Source organism: Argiope bruennichi, chromosome 8 (genome assembly GCF_947563725.1).
Source record: "Argiope bruennichi chromosome 8, qqArgBrue1.1, whole genome shotgun sequence".
Lineage (NCBI taxonomy): Eukaryota > Metazoa > Arthropoda > Arachnida > Araneae > Araneidae > Argiope > Argiope bruennichi.
In genome coordinates, this window is record NC_079158.1 from 20003439 (window position 1) to 20017882 (window position 14444).

General features: G+C 29.4%; 1 protein-coding gene across 3 annotated transcripts in view; it reads right to left on the bottom strand.

Annotated features, from left to right (window-relative positions):
* LOC129981620 (sterol O-acyltransferase 1-like) overlaps positions 1 to 14444 on the bottom strand; it is a 55935-nt gene that overhangs the window by 8746 nt on the left and 32745 nt on the right. For 2 of the 3 annotated variants that reach the window (XM_056092532.1, XM_056092534.1), the window contains exons 2-8: positions 13823 to 13920; positions 9275 to 9405; positions 7121 to 7183; positions 5400 to 5507; positions 3435 to 3586; positions 2023 to 2150; positions 1085 to 1160 (exon numbers count right to left, since the gene is read on the bottom strand). In XM_056092532.1, coding sequence (XP_055948507.1) covers positions 1085 to 1160; positions 2023 to 2150; positions 3435 to 3586; positions 5400 to 5507; positions 7121 to 7183; positions 9275 to 9405; positions 13823 to 13894 — 730 coding nt within the window. In that variant the 5' untranslated portion in view covers positions 13895 to 13920. Of the gene's footprint in view, positions 1 to 1084; positions 1161 to 2022; positions 2151 to 3434; positions 3587 to 5399; positions 5508 to 7120; positions 7184 to 9274; positions 9406 to 12535; positions 12672 to 13822; positions 13921 to 14444 lie in introns of those variants that run through there. The other variant, XM_056092535.1, reaches the window with a different exon arrangement.

Genomic DNA, 14444 nt, shown 5'->3' on the forward strand with positions numbered 1-14444 from the left:
GCTCAAGAGAAAAAAAAAATTGAATTAAAGGATTGTTAATTTTTTCAATTATTTTTTGCTAGCTTTCAAGCAACTTTAAATATTATATCTATTGAGCGAAAAAATCTGTAAAACAGATAAATCAGTTTATAGCTATATTGTTCACTAATAAAAGGCATAACAAAAATGAAATATTCGAGCAAAATTCGGTGAATGACGGCTCAGTGATATTTTTTCTTCTTCAAATTCTTAAGGGGTAGAGCACTAACATGTTGCAGCTATTTTTTCTAAGGCAGGTGTGTAAATATTTTTTTTAGAAATTGAGGAAAATTATTTGTAAGGTCAACTGAATTTATTATAAAACAGAACAACAATTTAAGAATATCTTTAAAATCTTTAATAATAGCTATAGAGGAAGCTGCGATTGCATATCCAAATGTTCTTTATTATCTACTTTATTATATTAATTATGCAGCTATTTTAAAACCTGAGGCTTGATAGATCTAAGTGGATTACTGGGTCGCGATACCATAATTTGGCCATCAGTGTTCAAATAACCCTAAATATAGATGCTAAATTTCTTTCAAAATGATTTTTTTCTGACAAAGGGTAAGAAAAGGAATTACTTTTAAGCTACATTTTAATTTGTTACCAATAGATTTGATAAGATAAGATCGATCCAATAATAAATAGTAGATTTTAGGAGAGCAGTAACATTTTCAGTTTTTATAGATTTTAATAACAGCTAATCAATATTTGGAAGATGAATGATTAGAATGAAATGAAAATAGATAATATTTCAAGATAGTAAAAAAAAATTTGAAATTTTGAAAAATCATTGGGTGCAAAATTCCAATCATAAGAAAAAAATGCACCTTTTCTATCTCAAAACTTAAAGTTTGCTTTTTTCTATCGAACATATAATGAAATATTTACTTTAACAGAGTTCAGAATATTTCATTTTTCACTTTCAAATACGACATTACTAATTTTAGAAATTATGTAACAGATTTTTTTTTTAACAAACTCTTCTAAAAATAAACCTACGATTTTTATAAAGAGCTGAATTTTATAAAAATAATACTCAACCATTGTTTTACATTACCTTGGTGAGGTTTATATTGTAAAGCTCGGGTTATATTTTCTCGAACAAATGCATAAGTCTTCATAAAAAGTCTTGACTGAAATTGGAAGCATTTAAATTAACACTTACTAAATGCAAAGTGAATGTTAGAAACAAAGTAAAAAAAAATATATAGAGTCTGAAATTACTATTATACAATATGCATTGATGCAATCATAAAATGTAAATAATTTATGCAAAGATTTTAAAAAATTAATAATTTCAAGCTCTCTACAACTGTTATTTAAGTGCAAAGTAATCCTTATTTAAAAAAAAAAAACCATAAGTACCATTACATGCTTTAAATTTCAAAAGCCGATTGATAATAGAATTCAAGAAACCGTTTTCAGATTTAGTATTCTTTATGTCTTTATAAAAGAATAACAATCGCTTAAGAAATGCAGTCCATATAATAATGACAAATCACACATAACTGCACTCCATATGTTTGATTAAAGACTGAAAACGTTGTAAATGTAAATATTAAAATAATAATTCACAATTTTTCATATAGTGTCCGATGAACAATACTTTATAATTTGGCGAAAGTGAAAAATGTTGTGTAATAGATCAAAATAGTTAATTCATTCCTACAAGCTGATCGAACTTATGCATAGGCTTATTATATTTACTTACTTTGCACATGCTTATTTTTTAACATTGCTTTTAATATTTGCGACTTTTAACCATTTCCGAAACTTAATTCTTTACATGTTAAAATTTTCTTTCCCAATATAAGATTCATAGCAATAACTATACTTATTGTGTTTCTAAAGAATAAAAATAGAAAAAAAATATTTCACAAGATTTATTAGCTTAAACATTTTAAGATGGTGGAACAAGCACAATTTCAATAATCTTCACCCTCCAATCTCAAAGTTTGCCAAATTTATTAATAAAAAGATAAGACCAGTACAAACCTGTTCAGCTAAGATAATGAATGATGACACAGGAGGTAGATTATAGACAATGATAATCCGCGCTGGTATCACTAGAAATGCCGTTTCATATAAAATGAATAAGGCACAAAACAGAGAATCATAAAGACCTGCAAAAAAGAAATATTTGATGTGTATTAATTAGCGAAATTCCAGGCAAAAGTCCATTAAAAGAAGCAATTGATAAAAAATATACAATTATTGCACAATTTCTAATGTGTTAATTTTTATTCTGTAAATGTTAGAATAAGGGACATGGTTATTTCATGCTCATCTATTTCTATGGTTATATATAAAAAACATCCGTATAAAAAAAAGTCTAACTGCAGGTTTTCCTGAACATTACGGATAAGTACAGCATCCACATTCATAAGTGTAATTGCAAATAAAAATAAATGGAATGGTTTGATTTGAAAGTTTTATTAAAATTTTGTGAATAGTTTCTTTAACACGTATAATTAATATTCCTTTTTTAAACGTTTTCTTCTATTTCTATACACATTCGAAACAAAAAGCTTTAATAGAAAGATGGGATCAAATTACATTACTGTAAAAACAGGCAAATGAACTAAAAAATGTCTAAAGGTGCTGTTCCAGCGCAACTGAATGAAAAAGAATGTCGCACCAGATATTGGAGAGTGAAATTCTTGGCGAAGATAGAGAAAACAATTAAAAGAATGCAGAAAGAAAATGCTATACAAGTTATATATTAGAATTACATAAGAGTCTACAATAGATCTCAAATAAGTGTATCTCAAGGAAAAAAATTACATATAACTAGGAGCATTTAGAAAATTGGATATTTTTCAACCAAAATTAATGAGTTGCGAATATTTGTACAAACTATGATAAAAAAATTAATAAATATTGATCCAATCCAATAAAGGAATTTCGAATAATTTTTAGCTTTTAGCAAAAATGCATCCGTATTGTGTTGAAGGCATTTGAATTTTGTTTATTACGGCTTCGTAATGATATCTATAATATCATATCTAGTTCTGAAAATAAAACATCACTATTTCTTGAATGATATATAGCATGGAAGCAAAACACTCACATTATTATGGAAATAGTATTTATTTGAAAGATTTTAAAATCTACTTGTTGGAGGAAGTCTGTATAACAATTTCTCCAAAAGATTTTTTTCACTCCTTCGTACTTCAAAAATATGAACGTACTAGTTCATTTTTAAAATTTAGGGATAAAATACTTTTTATTTATTTATTTAATTAATAATAAACGAAATTTCGTTTCATTTTCCTCCACATATCAATATTAAAATATATAAAAAAGATTTTATCTCAAAAATGATTAATTCCATTTTTTCCCCGTATTTTACAAACAATACATAAAAGGCCTGTTAAGAATATGAATGATAAATATTTTATAGTTACCCTTTTTCTTCACAAATAATCTTGTATTAGCCCAAAACCGGAGGGCGGGGTATAGCAAGAAAACAATTGATAAGTTGATAGCAAACCAAACGGCAGTGACTATGTGAAATTGACCAAATGTCCAAAACACCACAGATAAATCCTTTTTCAGTCTAAAAGTAATATTTAAAAAAAAATTACTTTTCAGCTTGACATTCCAACTTACAATTAAAGAATTTGCAGCAAGGGAAGAAAAAGAGGACACTTAGTATTAAACACTCAAATTATTCATTGAGGTATGAGGAAAAATTAAACTCAACTGACATGTCTCTGATACTTGAAGTTTAAATGTATTAACCCTAAAACAGAAAGGCTATTTTTAGAATATAAAGTATATATATAATCTTTATGCAAAGTCTGTACAAGTTTTAATATTTTCATCTCTATTCACATCCTCAATTCGTAACAGGTTCACAACTTGACTGAACAGAATATTTGAGTTCGAATTCTAAAATTTGTATTTCAGTTTTTTTCCCACCCCTATATTGAATGGAATTACATTAATTCTATGATGCTATTGCAAGCATCGAAAATTATTTTCTATTCTACCAGAAATCGTTTTGTAATTCTACATATAGTATTCAGGCATCCATGGGATGCCTGAGCGTGTTTGATCCATGTTACAAATACGCTTCATGTAGTATATTATATAACAGCTTTTCATATACTTCAATATTCAATTAGGAGAGGACCTCAGACATGGGGATGACAAGCTTCCAATATGGTGGTTGGTTCTTGTCTCACTGGTAAATATGCAAATGTGTGGGGACAGCTACCCTTTACCGACGGCGGACGTGCCTTCTACCTAAGTGGTTGTACCGTGGCCGATAATGGTCCTTAGGACTCAAGCTTAGAACAAGCGTTCTTTGATTCCATCAATTCAAATCGACCCTTATTTTTCAATGTCAATTGTGGTATTATACAAGGTATAGTATTTGCAATACCAATTAAAGATATTGATATGCTCAAAGCTAGGATCACTAGTATTATGTCTAGTGCGACAGCCGAAATGTTAAACCAGAAATGAGGTACTGTATAGGTAATTTTCGAGCTACCAAAGATACTCACATCGAAACACATCGAAATTCATATATGCAAGTGGTCTTTACAAAATACATTGAAACAATCATAAACCAGCCATTTATTATTATATTTTTTTTATAAAAAATTTTGTAATCAGAAAAAGACTTTGTAACTGCACTGTATTTTTTTTTTTTTTGAGTTCTTGAAACATAAAGACAAATTACACACACACACACACACACACACACAATTCACAACAATGAAGATTAAACTTAAAATGGTTGTTAGTTTCAAATCCCACTCACTCATATTCAAATTTTTTTTTTCTAATTTTTTTTCACAAATAAAAGTTTTTTAATTCAGTGAACTGGTAGTGAAATTCAATTGGGATTAACATCTTGACATTCAACTGATCTTGAATAAACTTGAATGAATTTGTAGAAATAAATATTCAATAAGAGGAATGAATTAAAACGCCTGCTAATCCTAGAAGCTGTCAAGAAAACTCATAATCTGCAAAATGGATTGAAAAGAATATTAAATTGATATGAAAGTGGTTTTGAACAATTTTTATTTATAGGTAATTTTTATGTAAGAATTTTACACATATAATTAAGTCTTTATAAAAAGATTTCTTCCCTTACAAATTCGTTGGTTTACAATTTTTCTAAAAACAAATGGCCTTTTTTATTAGCGATTAAAATTTTTAAAGGCAATTTTTCATACAATGATGCAATGTGTTTACACAGAAATAGAACGAAAAAAAAAAAAAAAAAAAAGGAATGAAGACAATGGATGATCGAGAATAAATGGAATGGGCTGTATATTAGAATTTAATCCAAAGTAACAAAAAAAAAAAAAAAATGTAACATTTCAATACACTATTTAAATTCTGGTACTTACTTTTGCACATTTAAAAAATAGAAGATGGTGATGTTGAGATACAGGAGTACGAAAAGGGATAAGCAGATGTTATATACAGATCGCAAGTGAGCATTTTCCCAAAGATTTCTGGAAAAAAGAATTTTTAATCAAATAGAGTTTTGACAGTTGACATTTAATACAATTAAAGTATAATTATTCAATTCATGCAAAAATTCAAACAGTAATTAGTAATATTTCTCGTTTCCGAACATTTGAAGCATACACTTTGGAAATCGCAAGCTTAGTTAAAACTATTGCCAGCAGCAATCCTTCTCAACTCGCTTCTTTTCATAAAAATAATTTGCACAAATTTCAACATTTTCTAACAGTACTTTTTGCCCAGCTACTTTGGATGTACTATTTCAAATCCACATATTTTGAAGAGAATCTTCAAAATCTTTTCCTTTATTCTCATCAGAAAACCCACATTTAAGACAAAAAATATTTGGTGCTTTTTAAATTTTTTTAATCTATACTGCAATAGAAATAAACAAAGAGAATCTTTAATTACTACAAGGAAGGGGTGTCAAAGTTTCGAATTTTATTTTGTTATATTAATGTCCGTTTTTTAAAGCAGCACTAGGGATATTTTCGGACGGACTTCGCAATTTTGAGCTGCGATCTAATGGTAACGAGGATGACACCCGAGCTGGCAAACCCCTCCCCTCAAAATAATTTTCGCAAACTACCAGCGGAAAAACGTTTCGACTGGCGACTTTATCATGTATCAGAATGGCTTACATGGCGGTTCTTCGGTGGAATTACATGCCGTTACATGGTTGTTCCGAGTCTGCAACTTTCTAGTCCCGAAGTTCAAACATTACTGCTAAGATCAAACTTTTAGGCCTAATTCTGCTGGAAAAAAAAAAAAAAAGTGTCTGACTATTTCACTTTCAAAGCAGTGCCTTTACACCGTTATAACGGCGTACCGAATACTTTCAGAATGTATCCAGGAAGTACACATCGCGGAGCATGTCCAGCACCTCTTGCGATTCACGTTCGATTTCTCTTTTCTTCTCCCATGATATTCTCCCGCGCTTGAAATACATGTGCACGAAACTGCATGCTGATTACTCATGCCGGAATAGCAAAAATGACAATGAATGCATTAGTACGAGAAACACTGCTACAGATGCGTTCTCGAAATATCGCTGCTCCTAGTGATTGTGTGTGGGTCTTTGCGCCACTGTCTGTTAGTACGATGCAGATCTAATATCGGAAACTTATTGATATTAACTTGTACAATAATAAAGAGAGGAAACTCCTTTCTGCCACACTAGTTAGTAACAAAAAAGGTATAAAATTGGATTGAGAAAAGATCTCTGTTGAAATACTCAGGTTTTCAGATACAGTATATTGTGTAAATAATATACTGTGCATAGTATAAACATGTGCATAGTTTAGCATAGTGCATAACATGCATTTACCCGACATATTCAATTTACTGCTCAATTTTAACATCATTTAATCTCTCGCGTCATGCTATCGAATTAACGAATTAATGGCATCTATGAATTAATGAATTAACTTTGTTTCTAAGTTAATACACACATACACATATATATATAAAAATATCTATTATGGAAATGAATAACTATTGCAAATAAAGTCATTTCAGAGAGATTTATCGAGATTAGGTAAAAATCATTTCAATAAAGATTAAAATGCATAATAACATTCAAAGAACAGCTTATACATACGTTAAAGTTGAATTTCTTAGAACAAATTCTTTGGGTGGTAGCTCCTTTGGATTTTCAGTTTTTCTGAAAATATTTTGAAAGAAAAATTGTAAATTGTATCCAAAATAAGAACTACTGAAATATTGGTATTATAAACTTAATTTTTTTCAATGATTGATAAACCTTTATATCAATAAAATAACGATATTTGGAGTTCCAGTTTCATTATAAAAAGGATGGTCAATATTGTCACACAAGCAGGAAGTTTTTTTTTTTTTTTTTTTTGAAGAAAAAGTTTTGTTTAAAAGAGGCTTATTTTTACAAGTGGGACAAAGGTTTTTATTCTAAGCTTTCGCAATAGTATTGAACTTTAAATAAGAGATGCTATTTCTCTTTTTGGTAGCATAAACAAATCCCCCCTCTCCCATAAGTTTCTAGATTTGCAGAAGGGAAAAACAAATGCAACTTAAGACCTATATAATGTAAAATGTTATAATAGACTTTACAACAAATTAACGGTTTGAAGCACGCAATAAATACTACTTTAAAAAAAAGTCACAGCATTTTTAGGAGGGGATGCATAGCGGGTGTATCATTGGATAAAACATTTACTTTAAAATTAGATTCGGAATCTTCCAATTGCAAATTTTTCCATAATTCATTGTGATGTTTTTTCATTTTCATGTCACTATAAGGAAATAAAACTCTTGAGTTATTTTCCAAGATCCAAAGATCCTTGAATACAATGATAGACACCAGATCACAAAATTTTTTTTCGTAATTTCACAGAGGTATTCTCCAGTAATTTGTATACTGATAATATATCTACGGCTTCTGATTATAAAGACTTTGGAACAATGTTTAGGATTCCTAAAACTTCGCATTATATATATAAGAACAAATTCAATTCTTAGCTTTGATTCGCCTTTTTTCCTTTTAATTTAATGATGTGTCCTAGTAGAACACTACAAACAGATTCCTACCTCAGCACTTTGGCGAGCAGAGGTCCCCCCCCCCTACTCTACCTAACATTAGCTTCCTCCAGAAATGTTTGATAGCATGTTGACATAATTTAATTAATCATCGATACATTCACGCAGGCATTTTTTATTTCCTAATTTATTTCTAATTAGATAAATAGTTTGAAAATAAAGAAAAATTATCCTTCGCTAATACTTGAAACAATTTAGAGTAAATTCGCAATAAATATGAACTATCTTAAATTTTTAAACAATCATCTTTTCGTATCAAAAAAAAATTTCTAATATTTTTGACTTGCTATTAAAAGATGTTATCTTACTGTTTAAAAAAAATATTTTCATTGATACCAATAAAGCGAGAAATACTGAACAGTCTCGATTCAGATAAGAAAACATTTCAGACAGTTATGTTTTGTATGTGATATATAAAAGAAATAATATCAGTCAATTTGAACAAATGATAGTATAGCAAATTCCTTATCGGTGATTCTTAATATGCGTAAGATTTTATCGAATACAAAAAGCTGGACAGTTTCAAAGTTATGATTTTCAGTATGAAATGATGAGTTGTATTAAGTTATTTTAAAAAAATTTTGTAATGTTACATTTATATTAGTTATAATAATTTTACATTAACTTGTTATGTTGGGAAGTATTACAAAACAGTCGCATCATTCGGTTAAATCAGTGAATAAAATTGTAGGTACAAATATTCGATTAACCATTAATTTGAACCTTTATACTGTCCTATAGGCGAGCTGTTTATTAATATTAAAGTTTAATATTTTGTTATTTAATTCGGATTGTTATTGGTTACAACTTTTAGATAAACATCCCAATAAATTCAGAAATCATAAATCAGTAAGATTCTAAATGTAATGTTCAACTATGTCAATCAAATTCAAGTCACATATCTGATAAAATCACGCATTCTTAAATTGGAAACAAATCAAGATAAAATTACGCAGAAACAATCTTAGAATAATGAATTTGCAGAAGGCGCATATAAAATAGCATATATCATCGAATGTTTTAAATAATATGCGTGTTTTAATTATTATTTCACAAAAATTTTATTCAAAATGAGTTGAATAAAATTTTCAAGATTTCAAATTCAAAAAACTAAGTTCCATCGTGTAAATGAAAAAGAAAATTATCAAGACAATTATATTAAAAATAACAATAGAAGACTTACTTGGATGGCGACGGTTTCTCGGACACACCATTCTGAGGTTTCCTGTATTTGAGTTCCAATTCCATGACTAATCTGTCGATGCCTTTCAAAAGCTTAGTATCGACGTCTTTTAAAATATCACTGCGCAAAGCCTAAGGAAGAAAGGCAAACTTATAGCAATATGTATGCACGAGTTAACCCAAGCTCAATTTTATTTTTTCATCACCATATTAGGTATAAAATGGATGCTCCCATTCGCTACTTTAATTATATAAATGATATTTTCTGTATTTATTTGAAAGATGAATTGTCCAAGTAACAAGATTTTCAAGCTATGAATGAAAATCTCAGATACTGAATATAAGCTTTTGTTACAAAGCGCACATCAATTCTGCAATGCGATTCTTCTCAAATCCTATGAAGTATGCTTTTTTTTATGCTAATATTAATCTGTATATTAAATTGCAGAGCTTAATTTTCTAGAAATGTACATATTTCTAAGTAGCTGTAAAGCAGAATTTCGAAATCAGGCCATTTATTCTGATTTACCATGTATTAGTATTGTGACCAAAGCTTAAGAATACTGAGAAAAAAAATCATTTCTAAAATGAAGAGAAAATACAAAATATGCAAGATACAATATCGGAATTTAATTTTTTCATAAATCGACTTCTTTTTTATATTCTTATATGTTCAATTACTACATTCATAGAGAAAATGTTATAACTGTCAGGAAAAACTGGCCTCGAGGTTTGAATGATTCTATATTTTAAACTACATTGGAAACTGGATACATATCGGATATATACAATACTTGATGTGATGTTCTTAAACAAAATGAGTAAAATTCTGTCAGGTTTTGGGTATGAAAAATATCTGCAAGAAGTTTGTCTCTTCGTGCGTGTATAAAAACAATTTGCAAAAACAAACAAAGAGCTATATGAATAAAATTGCATTCACAAATTTACAATCAGCATCAAATTTTGATTTCATTTCGTCGAGAAGGGAACGTCAAAAATGCCTGTCCGTCTTCAACATCATATAACGAGGCACAAACTGCACCCACCTTATGTCATGATATGCAAAAGTCTGATAAGAATGTATGTGAATTTTATGTCCTACCTGTTCTCCGATTTTGAGGGAATGAAATGCACCAGCAAGAGAAAGAATAACCTATCTGCCACCAAGAAGGGCAACACTCATCTTGGAGTGGATGCGTAACATTTCCCTGTTATCAAATCTGATCCCTACACCAGAAAATCATGCGGAATCAGCAAGAAATAAATTCAACAATTATCACCCTAATACCTGCTCTCAGAAACCTAGTGATTTCAATCCTTCAAGAACTCATGGATTCCCAACTAGAAATTAAATTCATGCTCTACTAAATGCAGTCATTAATAACAAAGCTGCCAAATGAAAAATTAATTTTGATCTACGCTCTTTTAAAGAAAGCTGTCTTCCTTTTTTTCTGTCTTTCCTCACCAGGTATACTTTGTCTTTTCCACCAAATTTGCCACATCCTCAATGGCTCAGCCAGCTCCTCTCCACTATCCTTCTGACTAGCTCGACGCCATTTCGCGGCCATGGGAAATTCGTTTCCTCAACAATGCATTTCTCCCTTTTTCGTTCAAATGATTACTTTTTTTAATATCAAATTTCTCAATTTTCTTGTTCTACTCCATGTTCCCTTCAGAGAAAAAAGTAACGGAAACGGCAAAAGTAACGGCAAAAACGGAAGAGCAAAGATGAGAGTTTCAGATATACGGCTACACAGTTTTTCCCCCTTTGCCTTTCCATCATTACACAACGTCACTCAAAGAAGATGACACAAGCAGATGGTTTGATTTTTTTTTGTGGCTTGCCAAGTATGGATATGAATTAAATTTTGGAAATTCAATTGCACTCTCTTCAAATGACAGTAGCATAAAACTTTATCAAGGAATTGATTAATTGAGGCGCAAATCTCATATGGATAGTAAAAGCTCTACAGTTTGAAACAAAACGAAGGCATACTATACACGACATTAATTATATGAAAGTATTACACGCTACAGAAAACAGTATTGCCTTTGCAAATACACTGTTTGCCTTTTTGCATGTATTATTGAAATTGAACATTAAGAATGAGTAAACTCTTAGCTGAATCAGAATATATGCTATAACAGAATATGCCATCATATCATTTAGTTGCCTTTTAATTTCATTCACATTTAATAACTCTTTATTATTCTACAAGTTGCATTTATGGGCATAGGAAGAACAGGAATTAAAAAAAAAGGAGAAAAGAGTATTCTTTAGTCGTTGAAGTTTTTCAATAACGCTAAAACTGCATTCCTTCTGAAATCTAAAGAATTCAAGCTATCAAATGTTTTTTTAGACCTTTGCACAGTTGTCTAAATTTACTGTGAAGCAAAAAAGTATTCAATTTCTCGAGTGCGAGAAAATTCAGTTGGATACATAAGCTAGCAAATCGCAGCATACATTTCATTTAAAACAATGTTTTTAAAAACATATATACAAATCATTGATTTGATAAAAGTATTGAAGTATCAAGTTTGCTCACCTGCTAATTTTAATGTTTACAAAAGGATTTTGATCAGAGATTCCGTCTAATAACGATGGATATTATCTTATCATTAAAATGCTTAGAAAATGAAAAATGTTTTTATCTTTGGCTAGTCTAGCAATTTTTAATCACCTTTGCAATTTAAAATTTAAATAAAATTAATACAATAGAATTCAATGAAAAAATTCTTCCTGAATAACTTGATCGAAATAAAACGAGGAAATTATAAAAAAAATTAACAAAAATTTCAAAGCAAATAATTTTTTAAAAAAATCATGCTTATAAACGCTTTACACATATTAATTCCTGAATAGTTTCTAGAAGTTAACATTAAGTACACATCGAAAAAATTTCAGGTTTTTCCAAAATTTTGCCAATCTTTATGAATGAGGATAAGAAATGTTAATCTGAATTTTTTTTAATTTGATTTAAACTATACTTTTTTTACAAACATTTCTACTTAAGGGCAAAAATAAAATGTGCCAATTATTTTTATTCATTATTAAATGCAGTATCAAAAATTCATGCAATAATAAATAGGAATACTTATAGGAAATAAGTTCAACAAAACAAATGGCACAATATTAACAGTTTAAATAAATTTTTGACCATTCTTTCAAGTTTTCCAATTCTTAACTTTTAAGGCATGCGAAAAGATAAATTATTTTATTCGAACATAACAAATTTGAAGATAAGAAAAAATATTTTCTCACCAGACAACAAACAATTCGTAGTCAAAACATAAAAATTATTCTACAAGGGAAAAGAAAGATGCTGCTGCGTTAGGAAAAGTTGCTAGTCATGCCACTCCAGATTCCACTAACTATAAAAAAAAATTACAAAGCGAAGCGCTCCTGATCTATTTGATTATCATCATAAATCGTTCTTTTGCAAGAATAAAGATAAAAATTGTGAAACACACGACTAGATAGATTACACCCTTACTGATAATATGAAATTTGGTGTGCAAAATCACTTTAAAAGGTTGGGAATTTTCTATAACGTCATGCAATTTTGTTCTAGCATTAACTTTACTTATAAACTGTGATAGTCTTTTTTTAGTGGCTATTTAAAAACATTTATAAAAATAATGCAAAAAAAATGTTAATTTCCTTGGACATACAATTTTTCAATCAAAAACAATAAGTATATACATTAAAATTTATGCAAAAAAAAAAGATGCATATTCAATTTGTATATGATATTTTTATTATATAAATTTTTCGGCTTATCAGAAAAAATAATCATAACCAGCGGGAGTGGTCTTCTTAAAACTTTCTCGCATACTCTCTAATAAAAGTTTAACCCAGAGAAAGCCTTGCATGGAACTGATGAAATACTAATTTTTGGCGAAAATTTATTATTTTTACTAATCCCCAATTACTACATTACTACGTACATTTTCCCCAATTACTTCCTGGCATGTGGTTAATAGTATCTGAAAATCGAATTTGTGTTTTAGACAAATTTTCCCTATCGATTGAAACAAAAATTTTATACCAAATTACACTTATAGCCATAAAATTAGATACCAAATTTCATATATTTAAGTCATTGTGTTTACATGTTTCTGAAAGTACGGACTGACATACGATCAATCCATTGTTCGCTTTGGCTCAAAATATGTACATTTCAGATGTTAAATTTATGTACCAACATTTAACTATCTCTTTTGTAGTTATCATGCAAACTTTTATTCGGAGAACCGGACAGACATCTTCTCTGAACGAATTTTCTCAAAATTTGATAGAAATCTAAATATTAGATCTGAGGACTGTATACAAAATTTCATTCATCTAGCTCAAAACGTTATTATCTTTGCCGCAGACAGGCATCTACCAAAAATGTGTTTTTCGAATTCAGAGAGGTCTAAAACGTGGAGATTCGTCAAAATCTCGAGTTCGAATTTTTTTGACGATTATTATACTTCTTCTATACTTCCTATAGAAAGTAAAAGCGCAAATATTATTTTATTGATTGTTTCTCACTAAATAACTTACTTGGAGGATGAGTCTCAGCTCCCCAGGTTGGACACTGAGGGCCTGCTTCCTTTCCAACGACCCATTGGACATGGCTTTCGAATCTAAAAACGCCAATTCTGCAAGAAAGTAAATCCATTGGGTAAATTAATCTGTTTAAAAATTGACGCAGTAAATATATGGTAGGCAGACATTCAAACGAAAGGCAAAACGTTAGATCGAAAATATAGTGAGTCTGAGTGATTTTGAACTTAAACAATGATTAGATCGATTAGATCGTATGATATGCAAGACTGCATTACCGCTTGTTAATGCAACTTCCCAGGAAAAAAAAATAATACACTGGTTATAATATTGATCAATAGTTAAGGAAAAGAAATTTCACCTGAAAAAAAGCAATTTACACAAAAGGGATTTCAACAATTCGGAAATATTATCCATTTGCACTCGGAAAAGTTAATCGGTGTATATTTATTCACTTAAGGTAAGGATTTGTACATTGCTCCTAAAATTAAATATATACATAATTGTTTTAATTTATATTTTCCCGAATTATTTTCCACATCTTCTCACTATTTTGCAGGTATTTTTAATAATTAAAATATAAAATAAATAAATAAAACGTCAAAATGATGCATCGTCT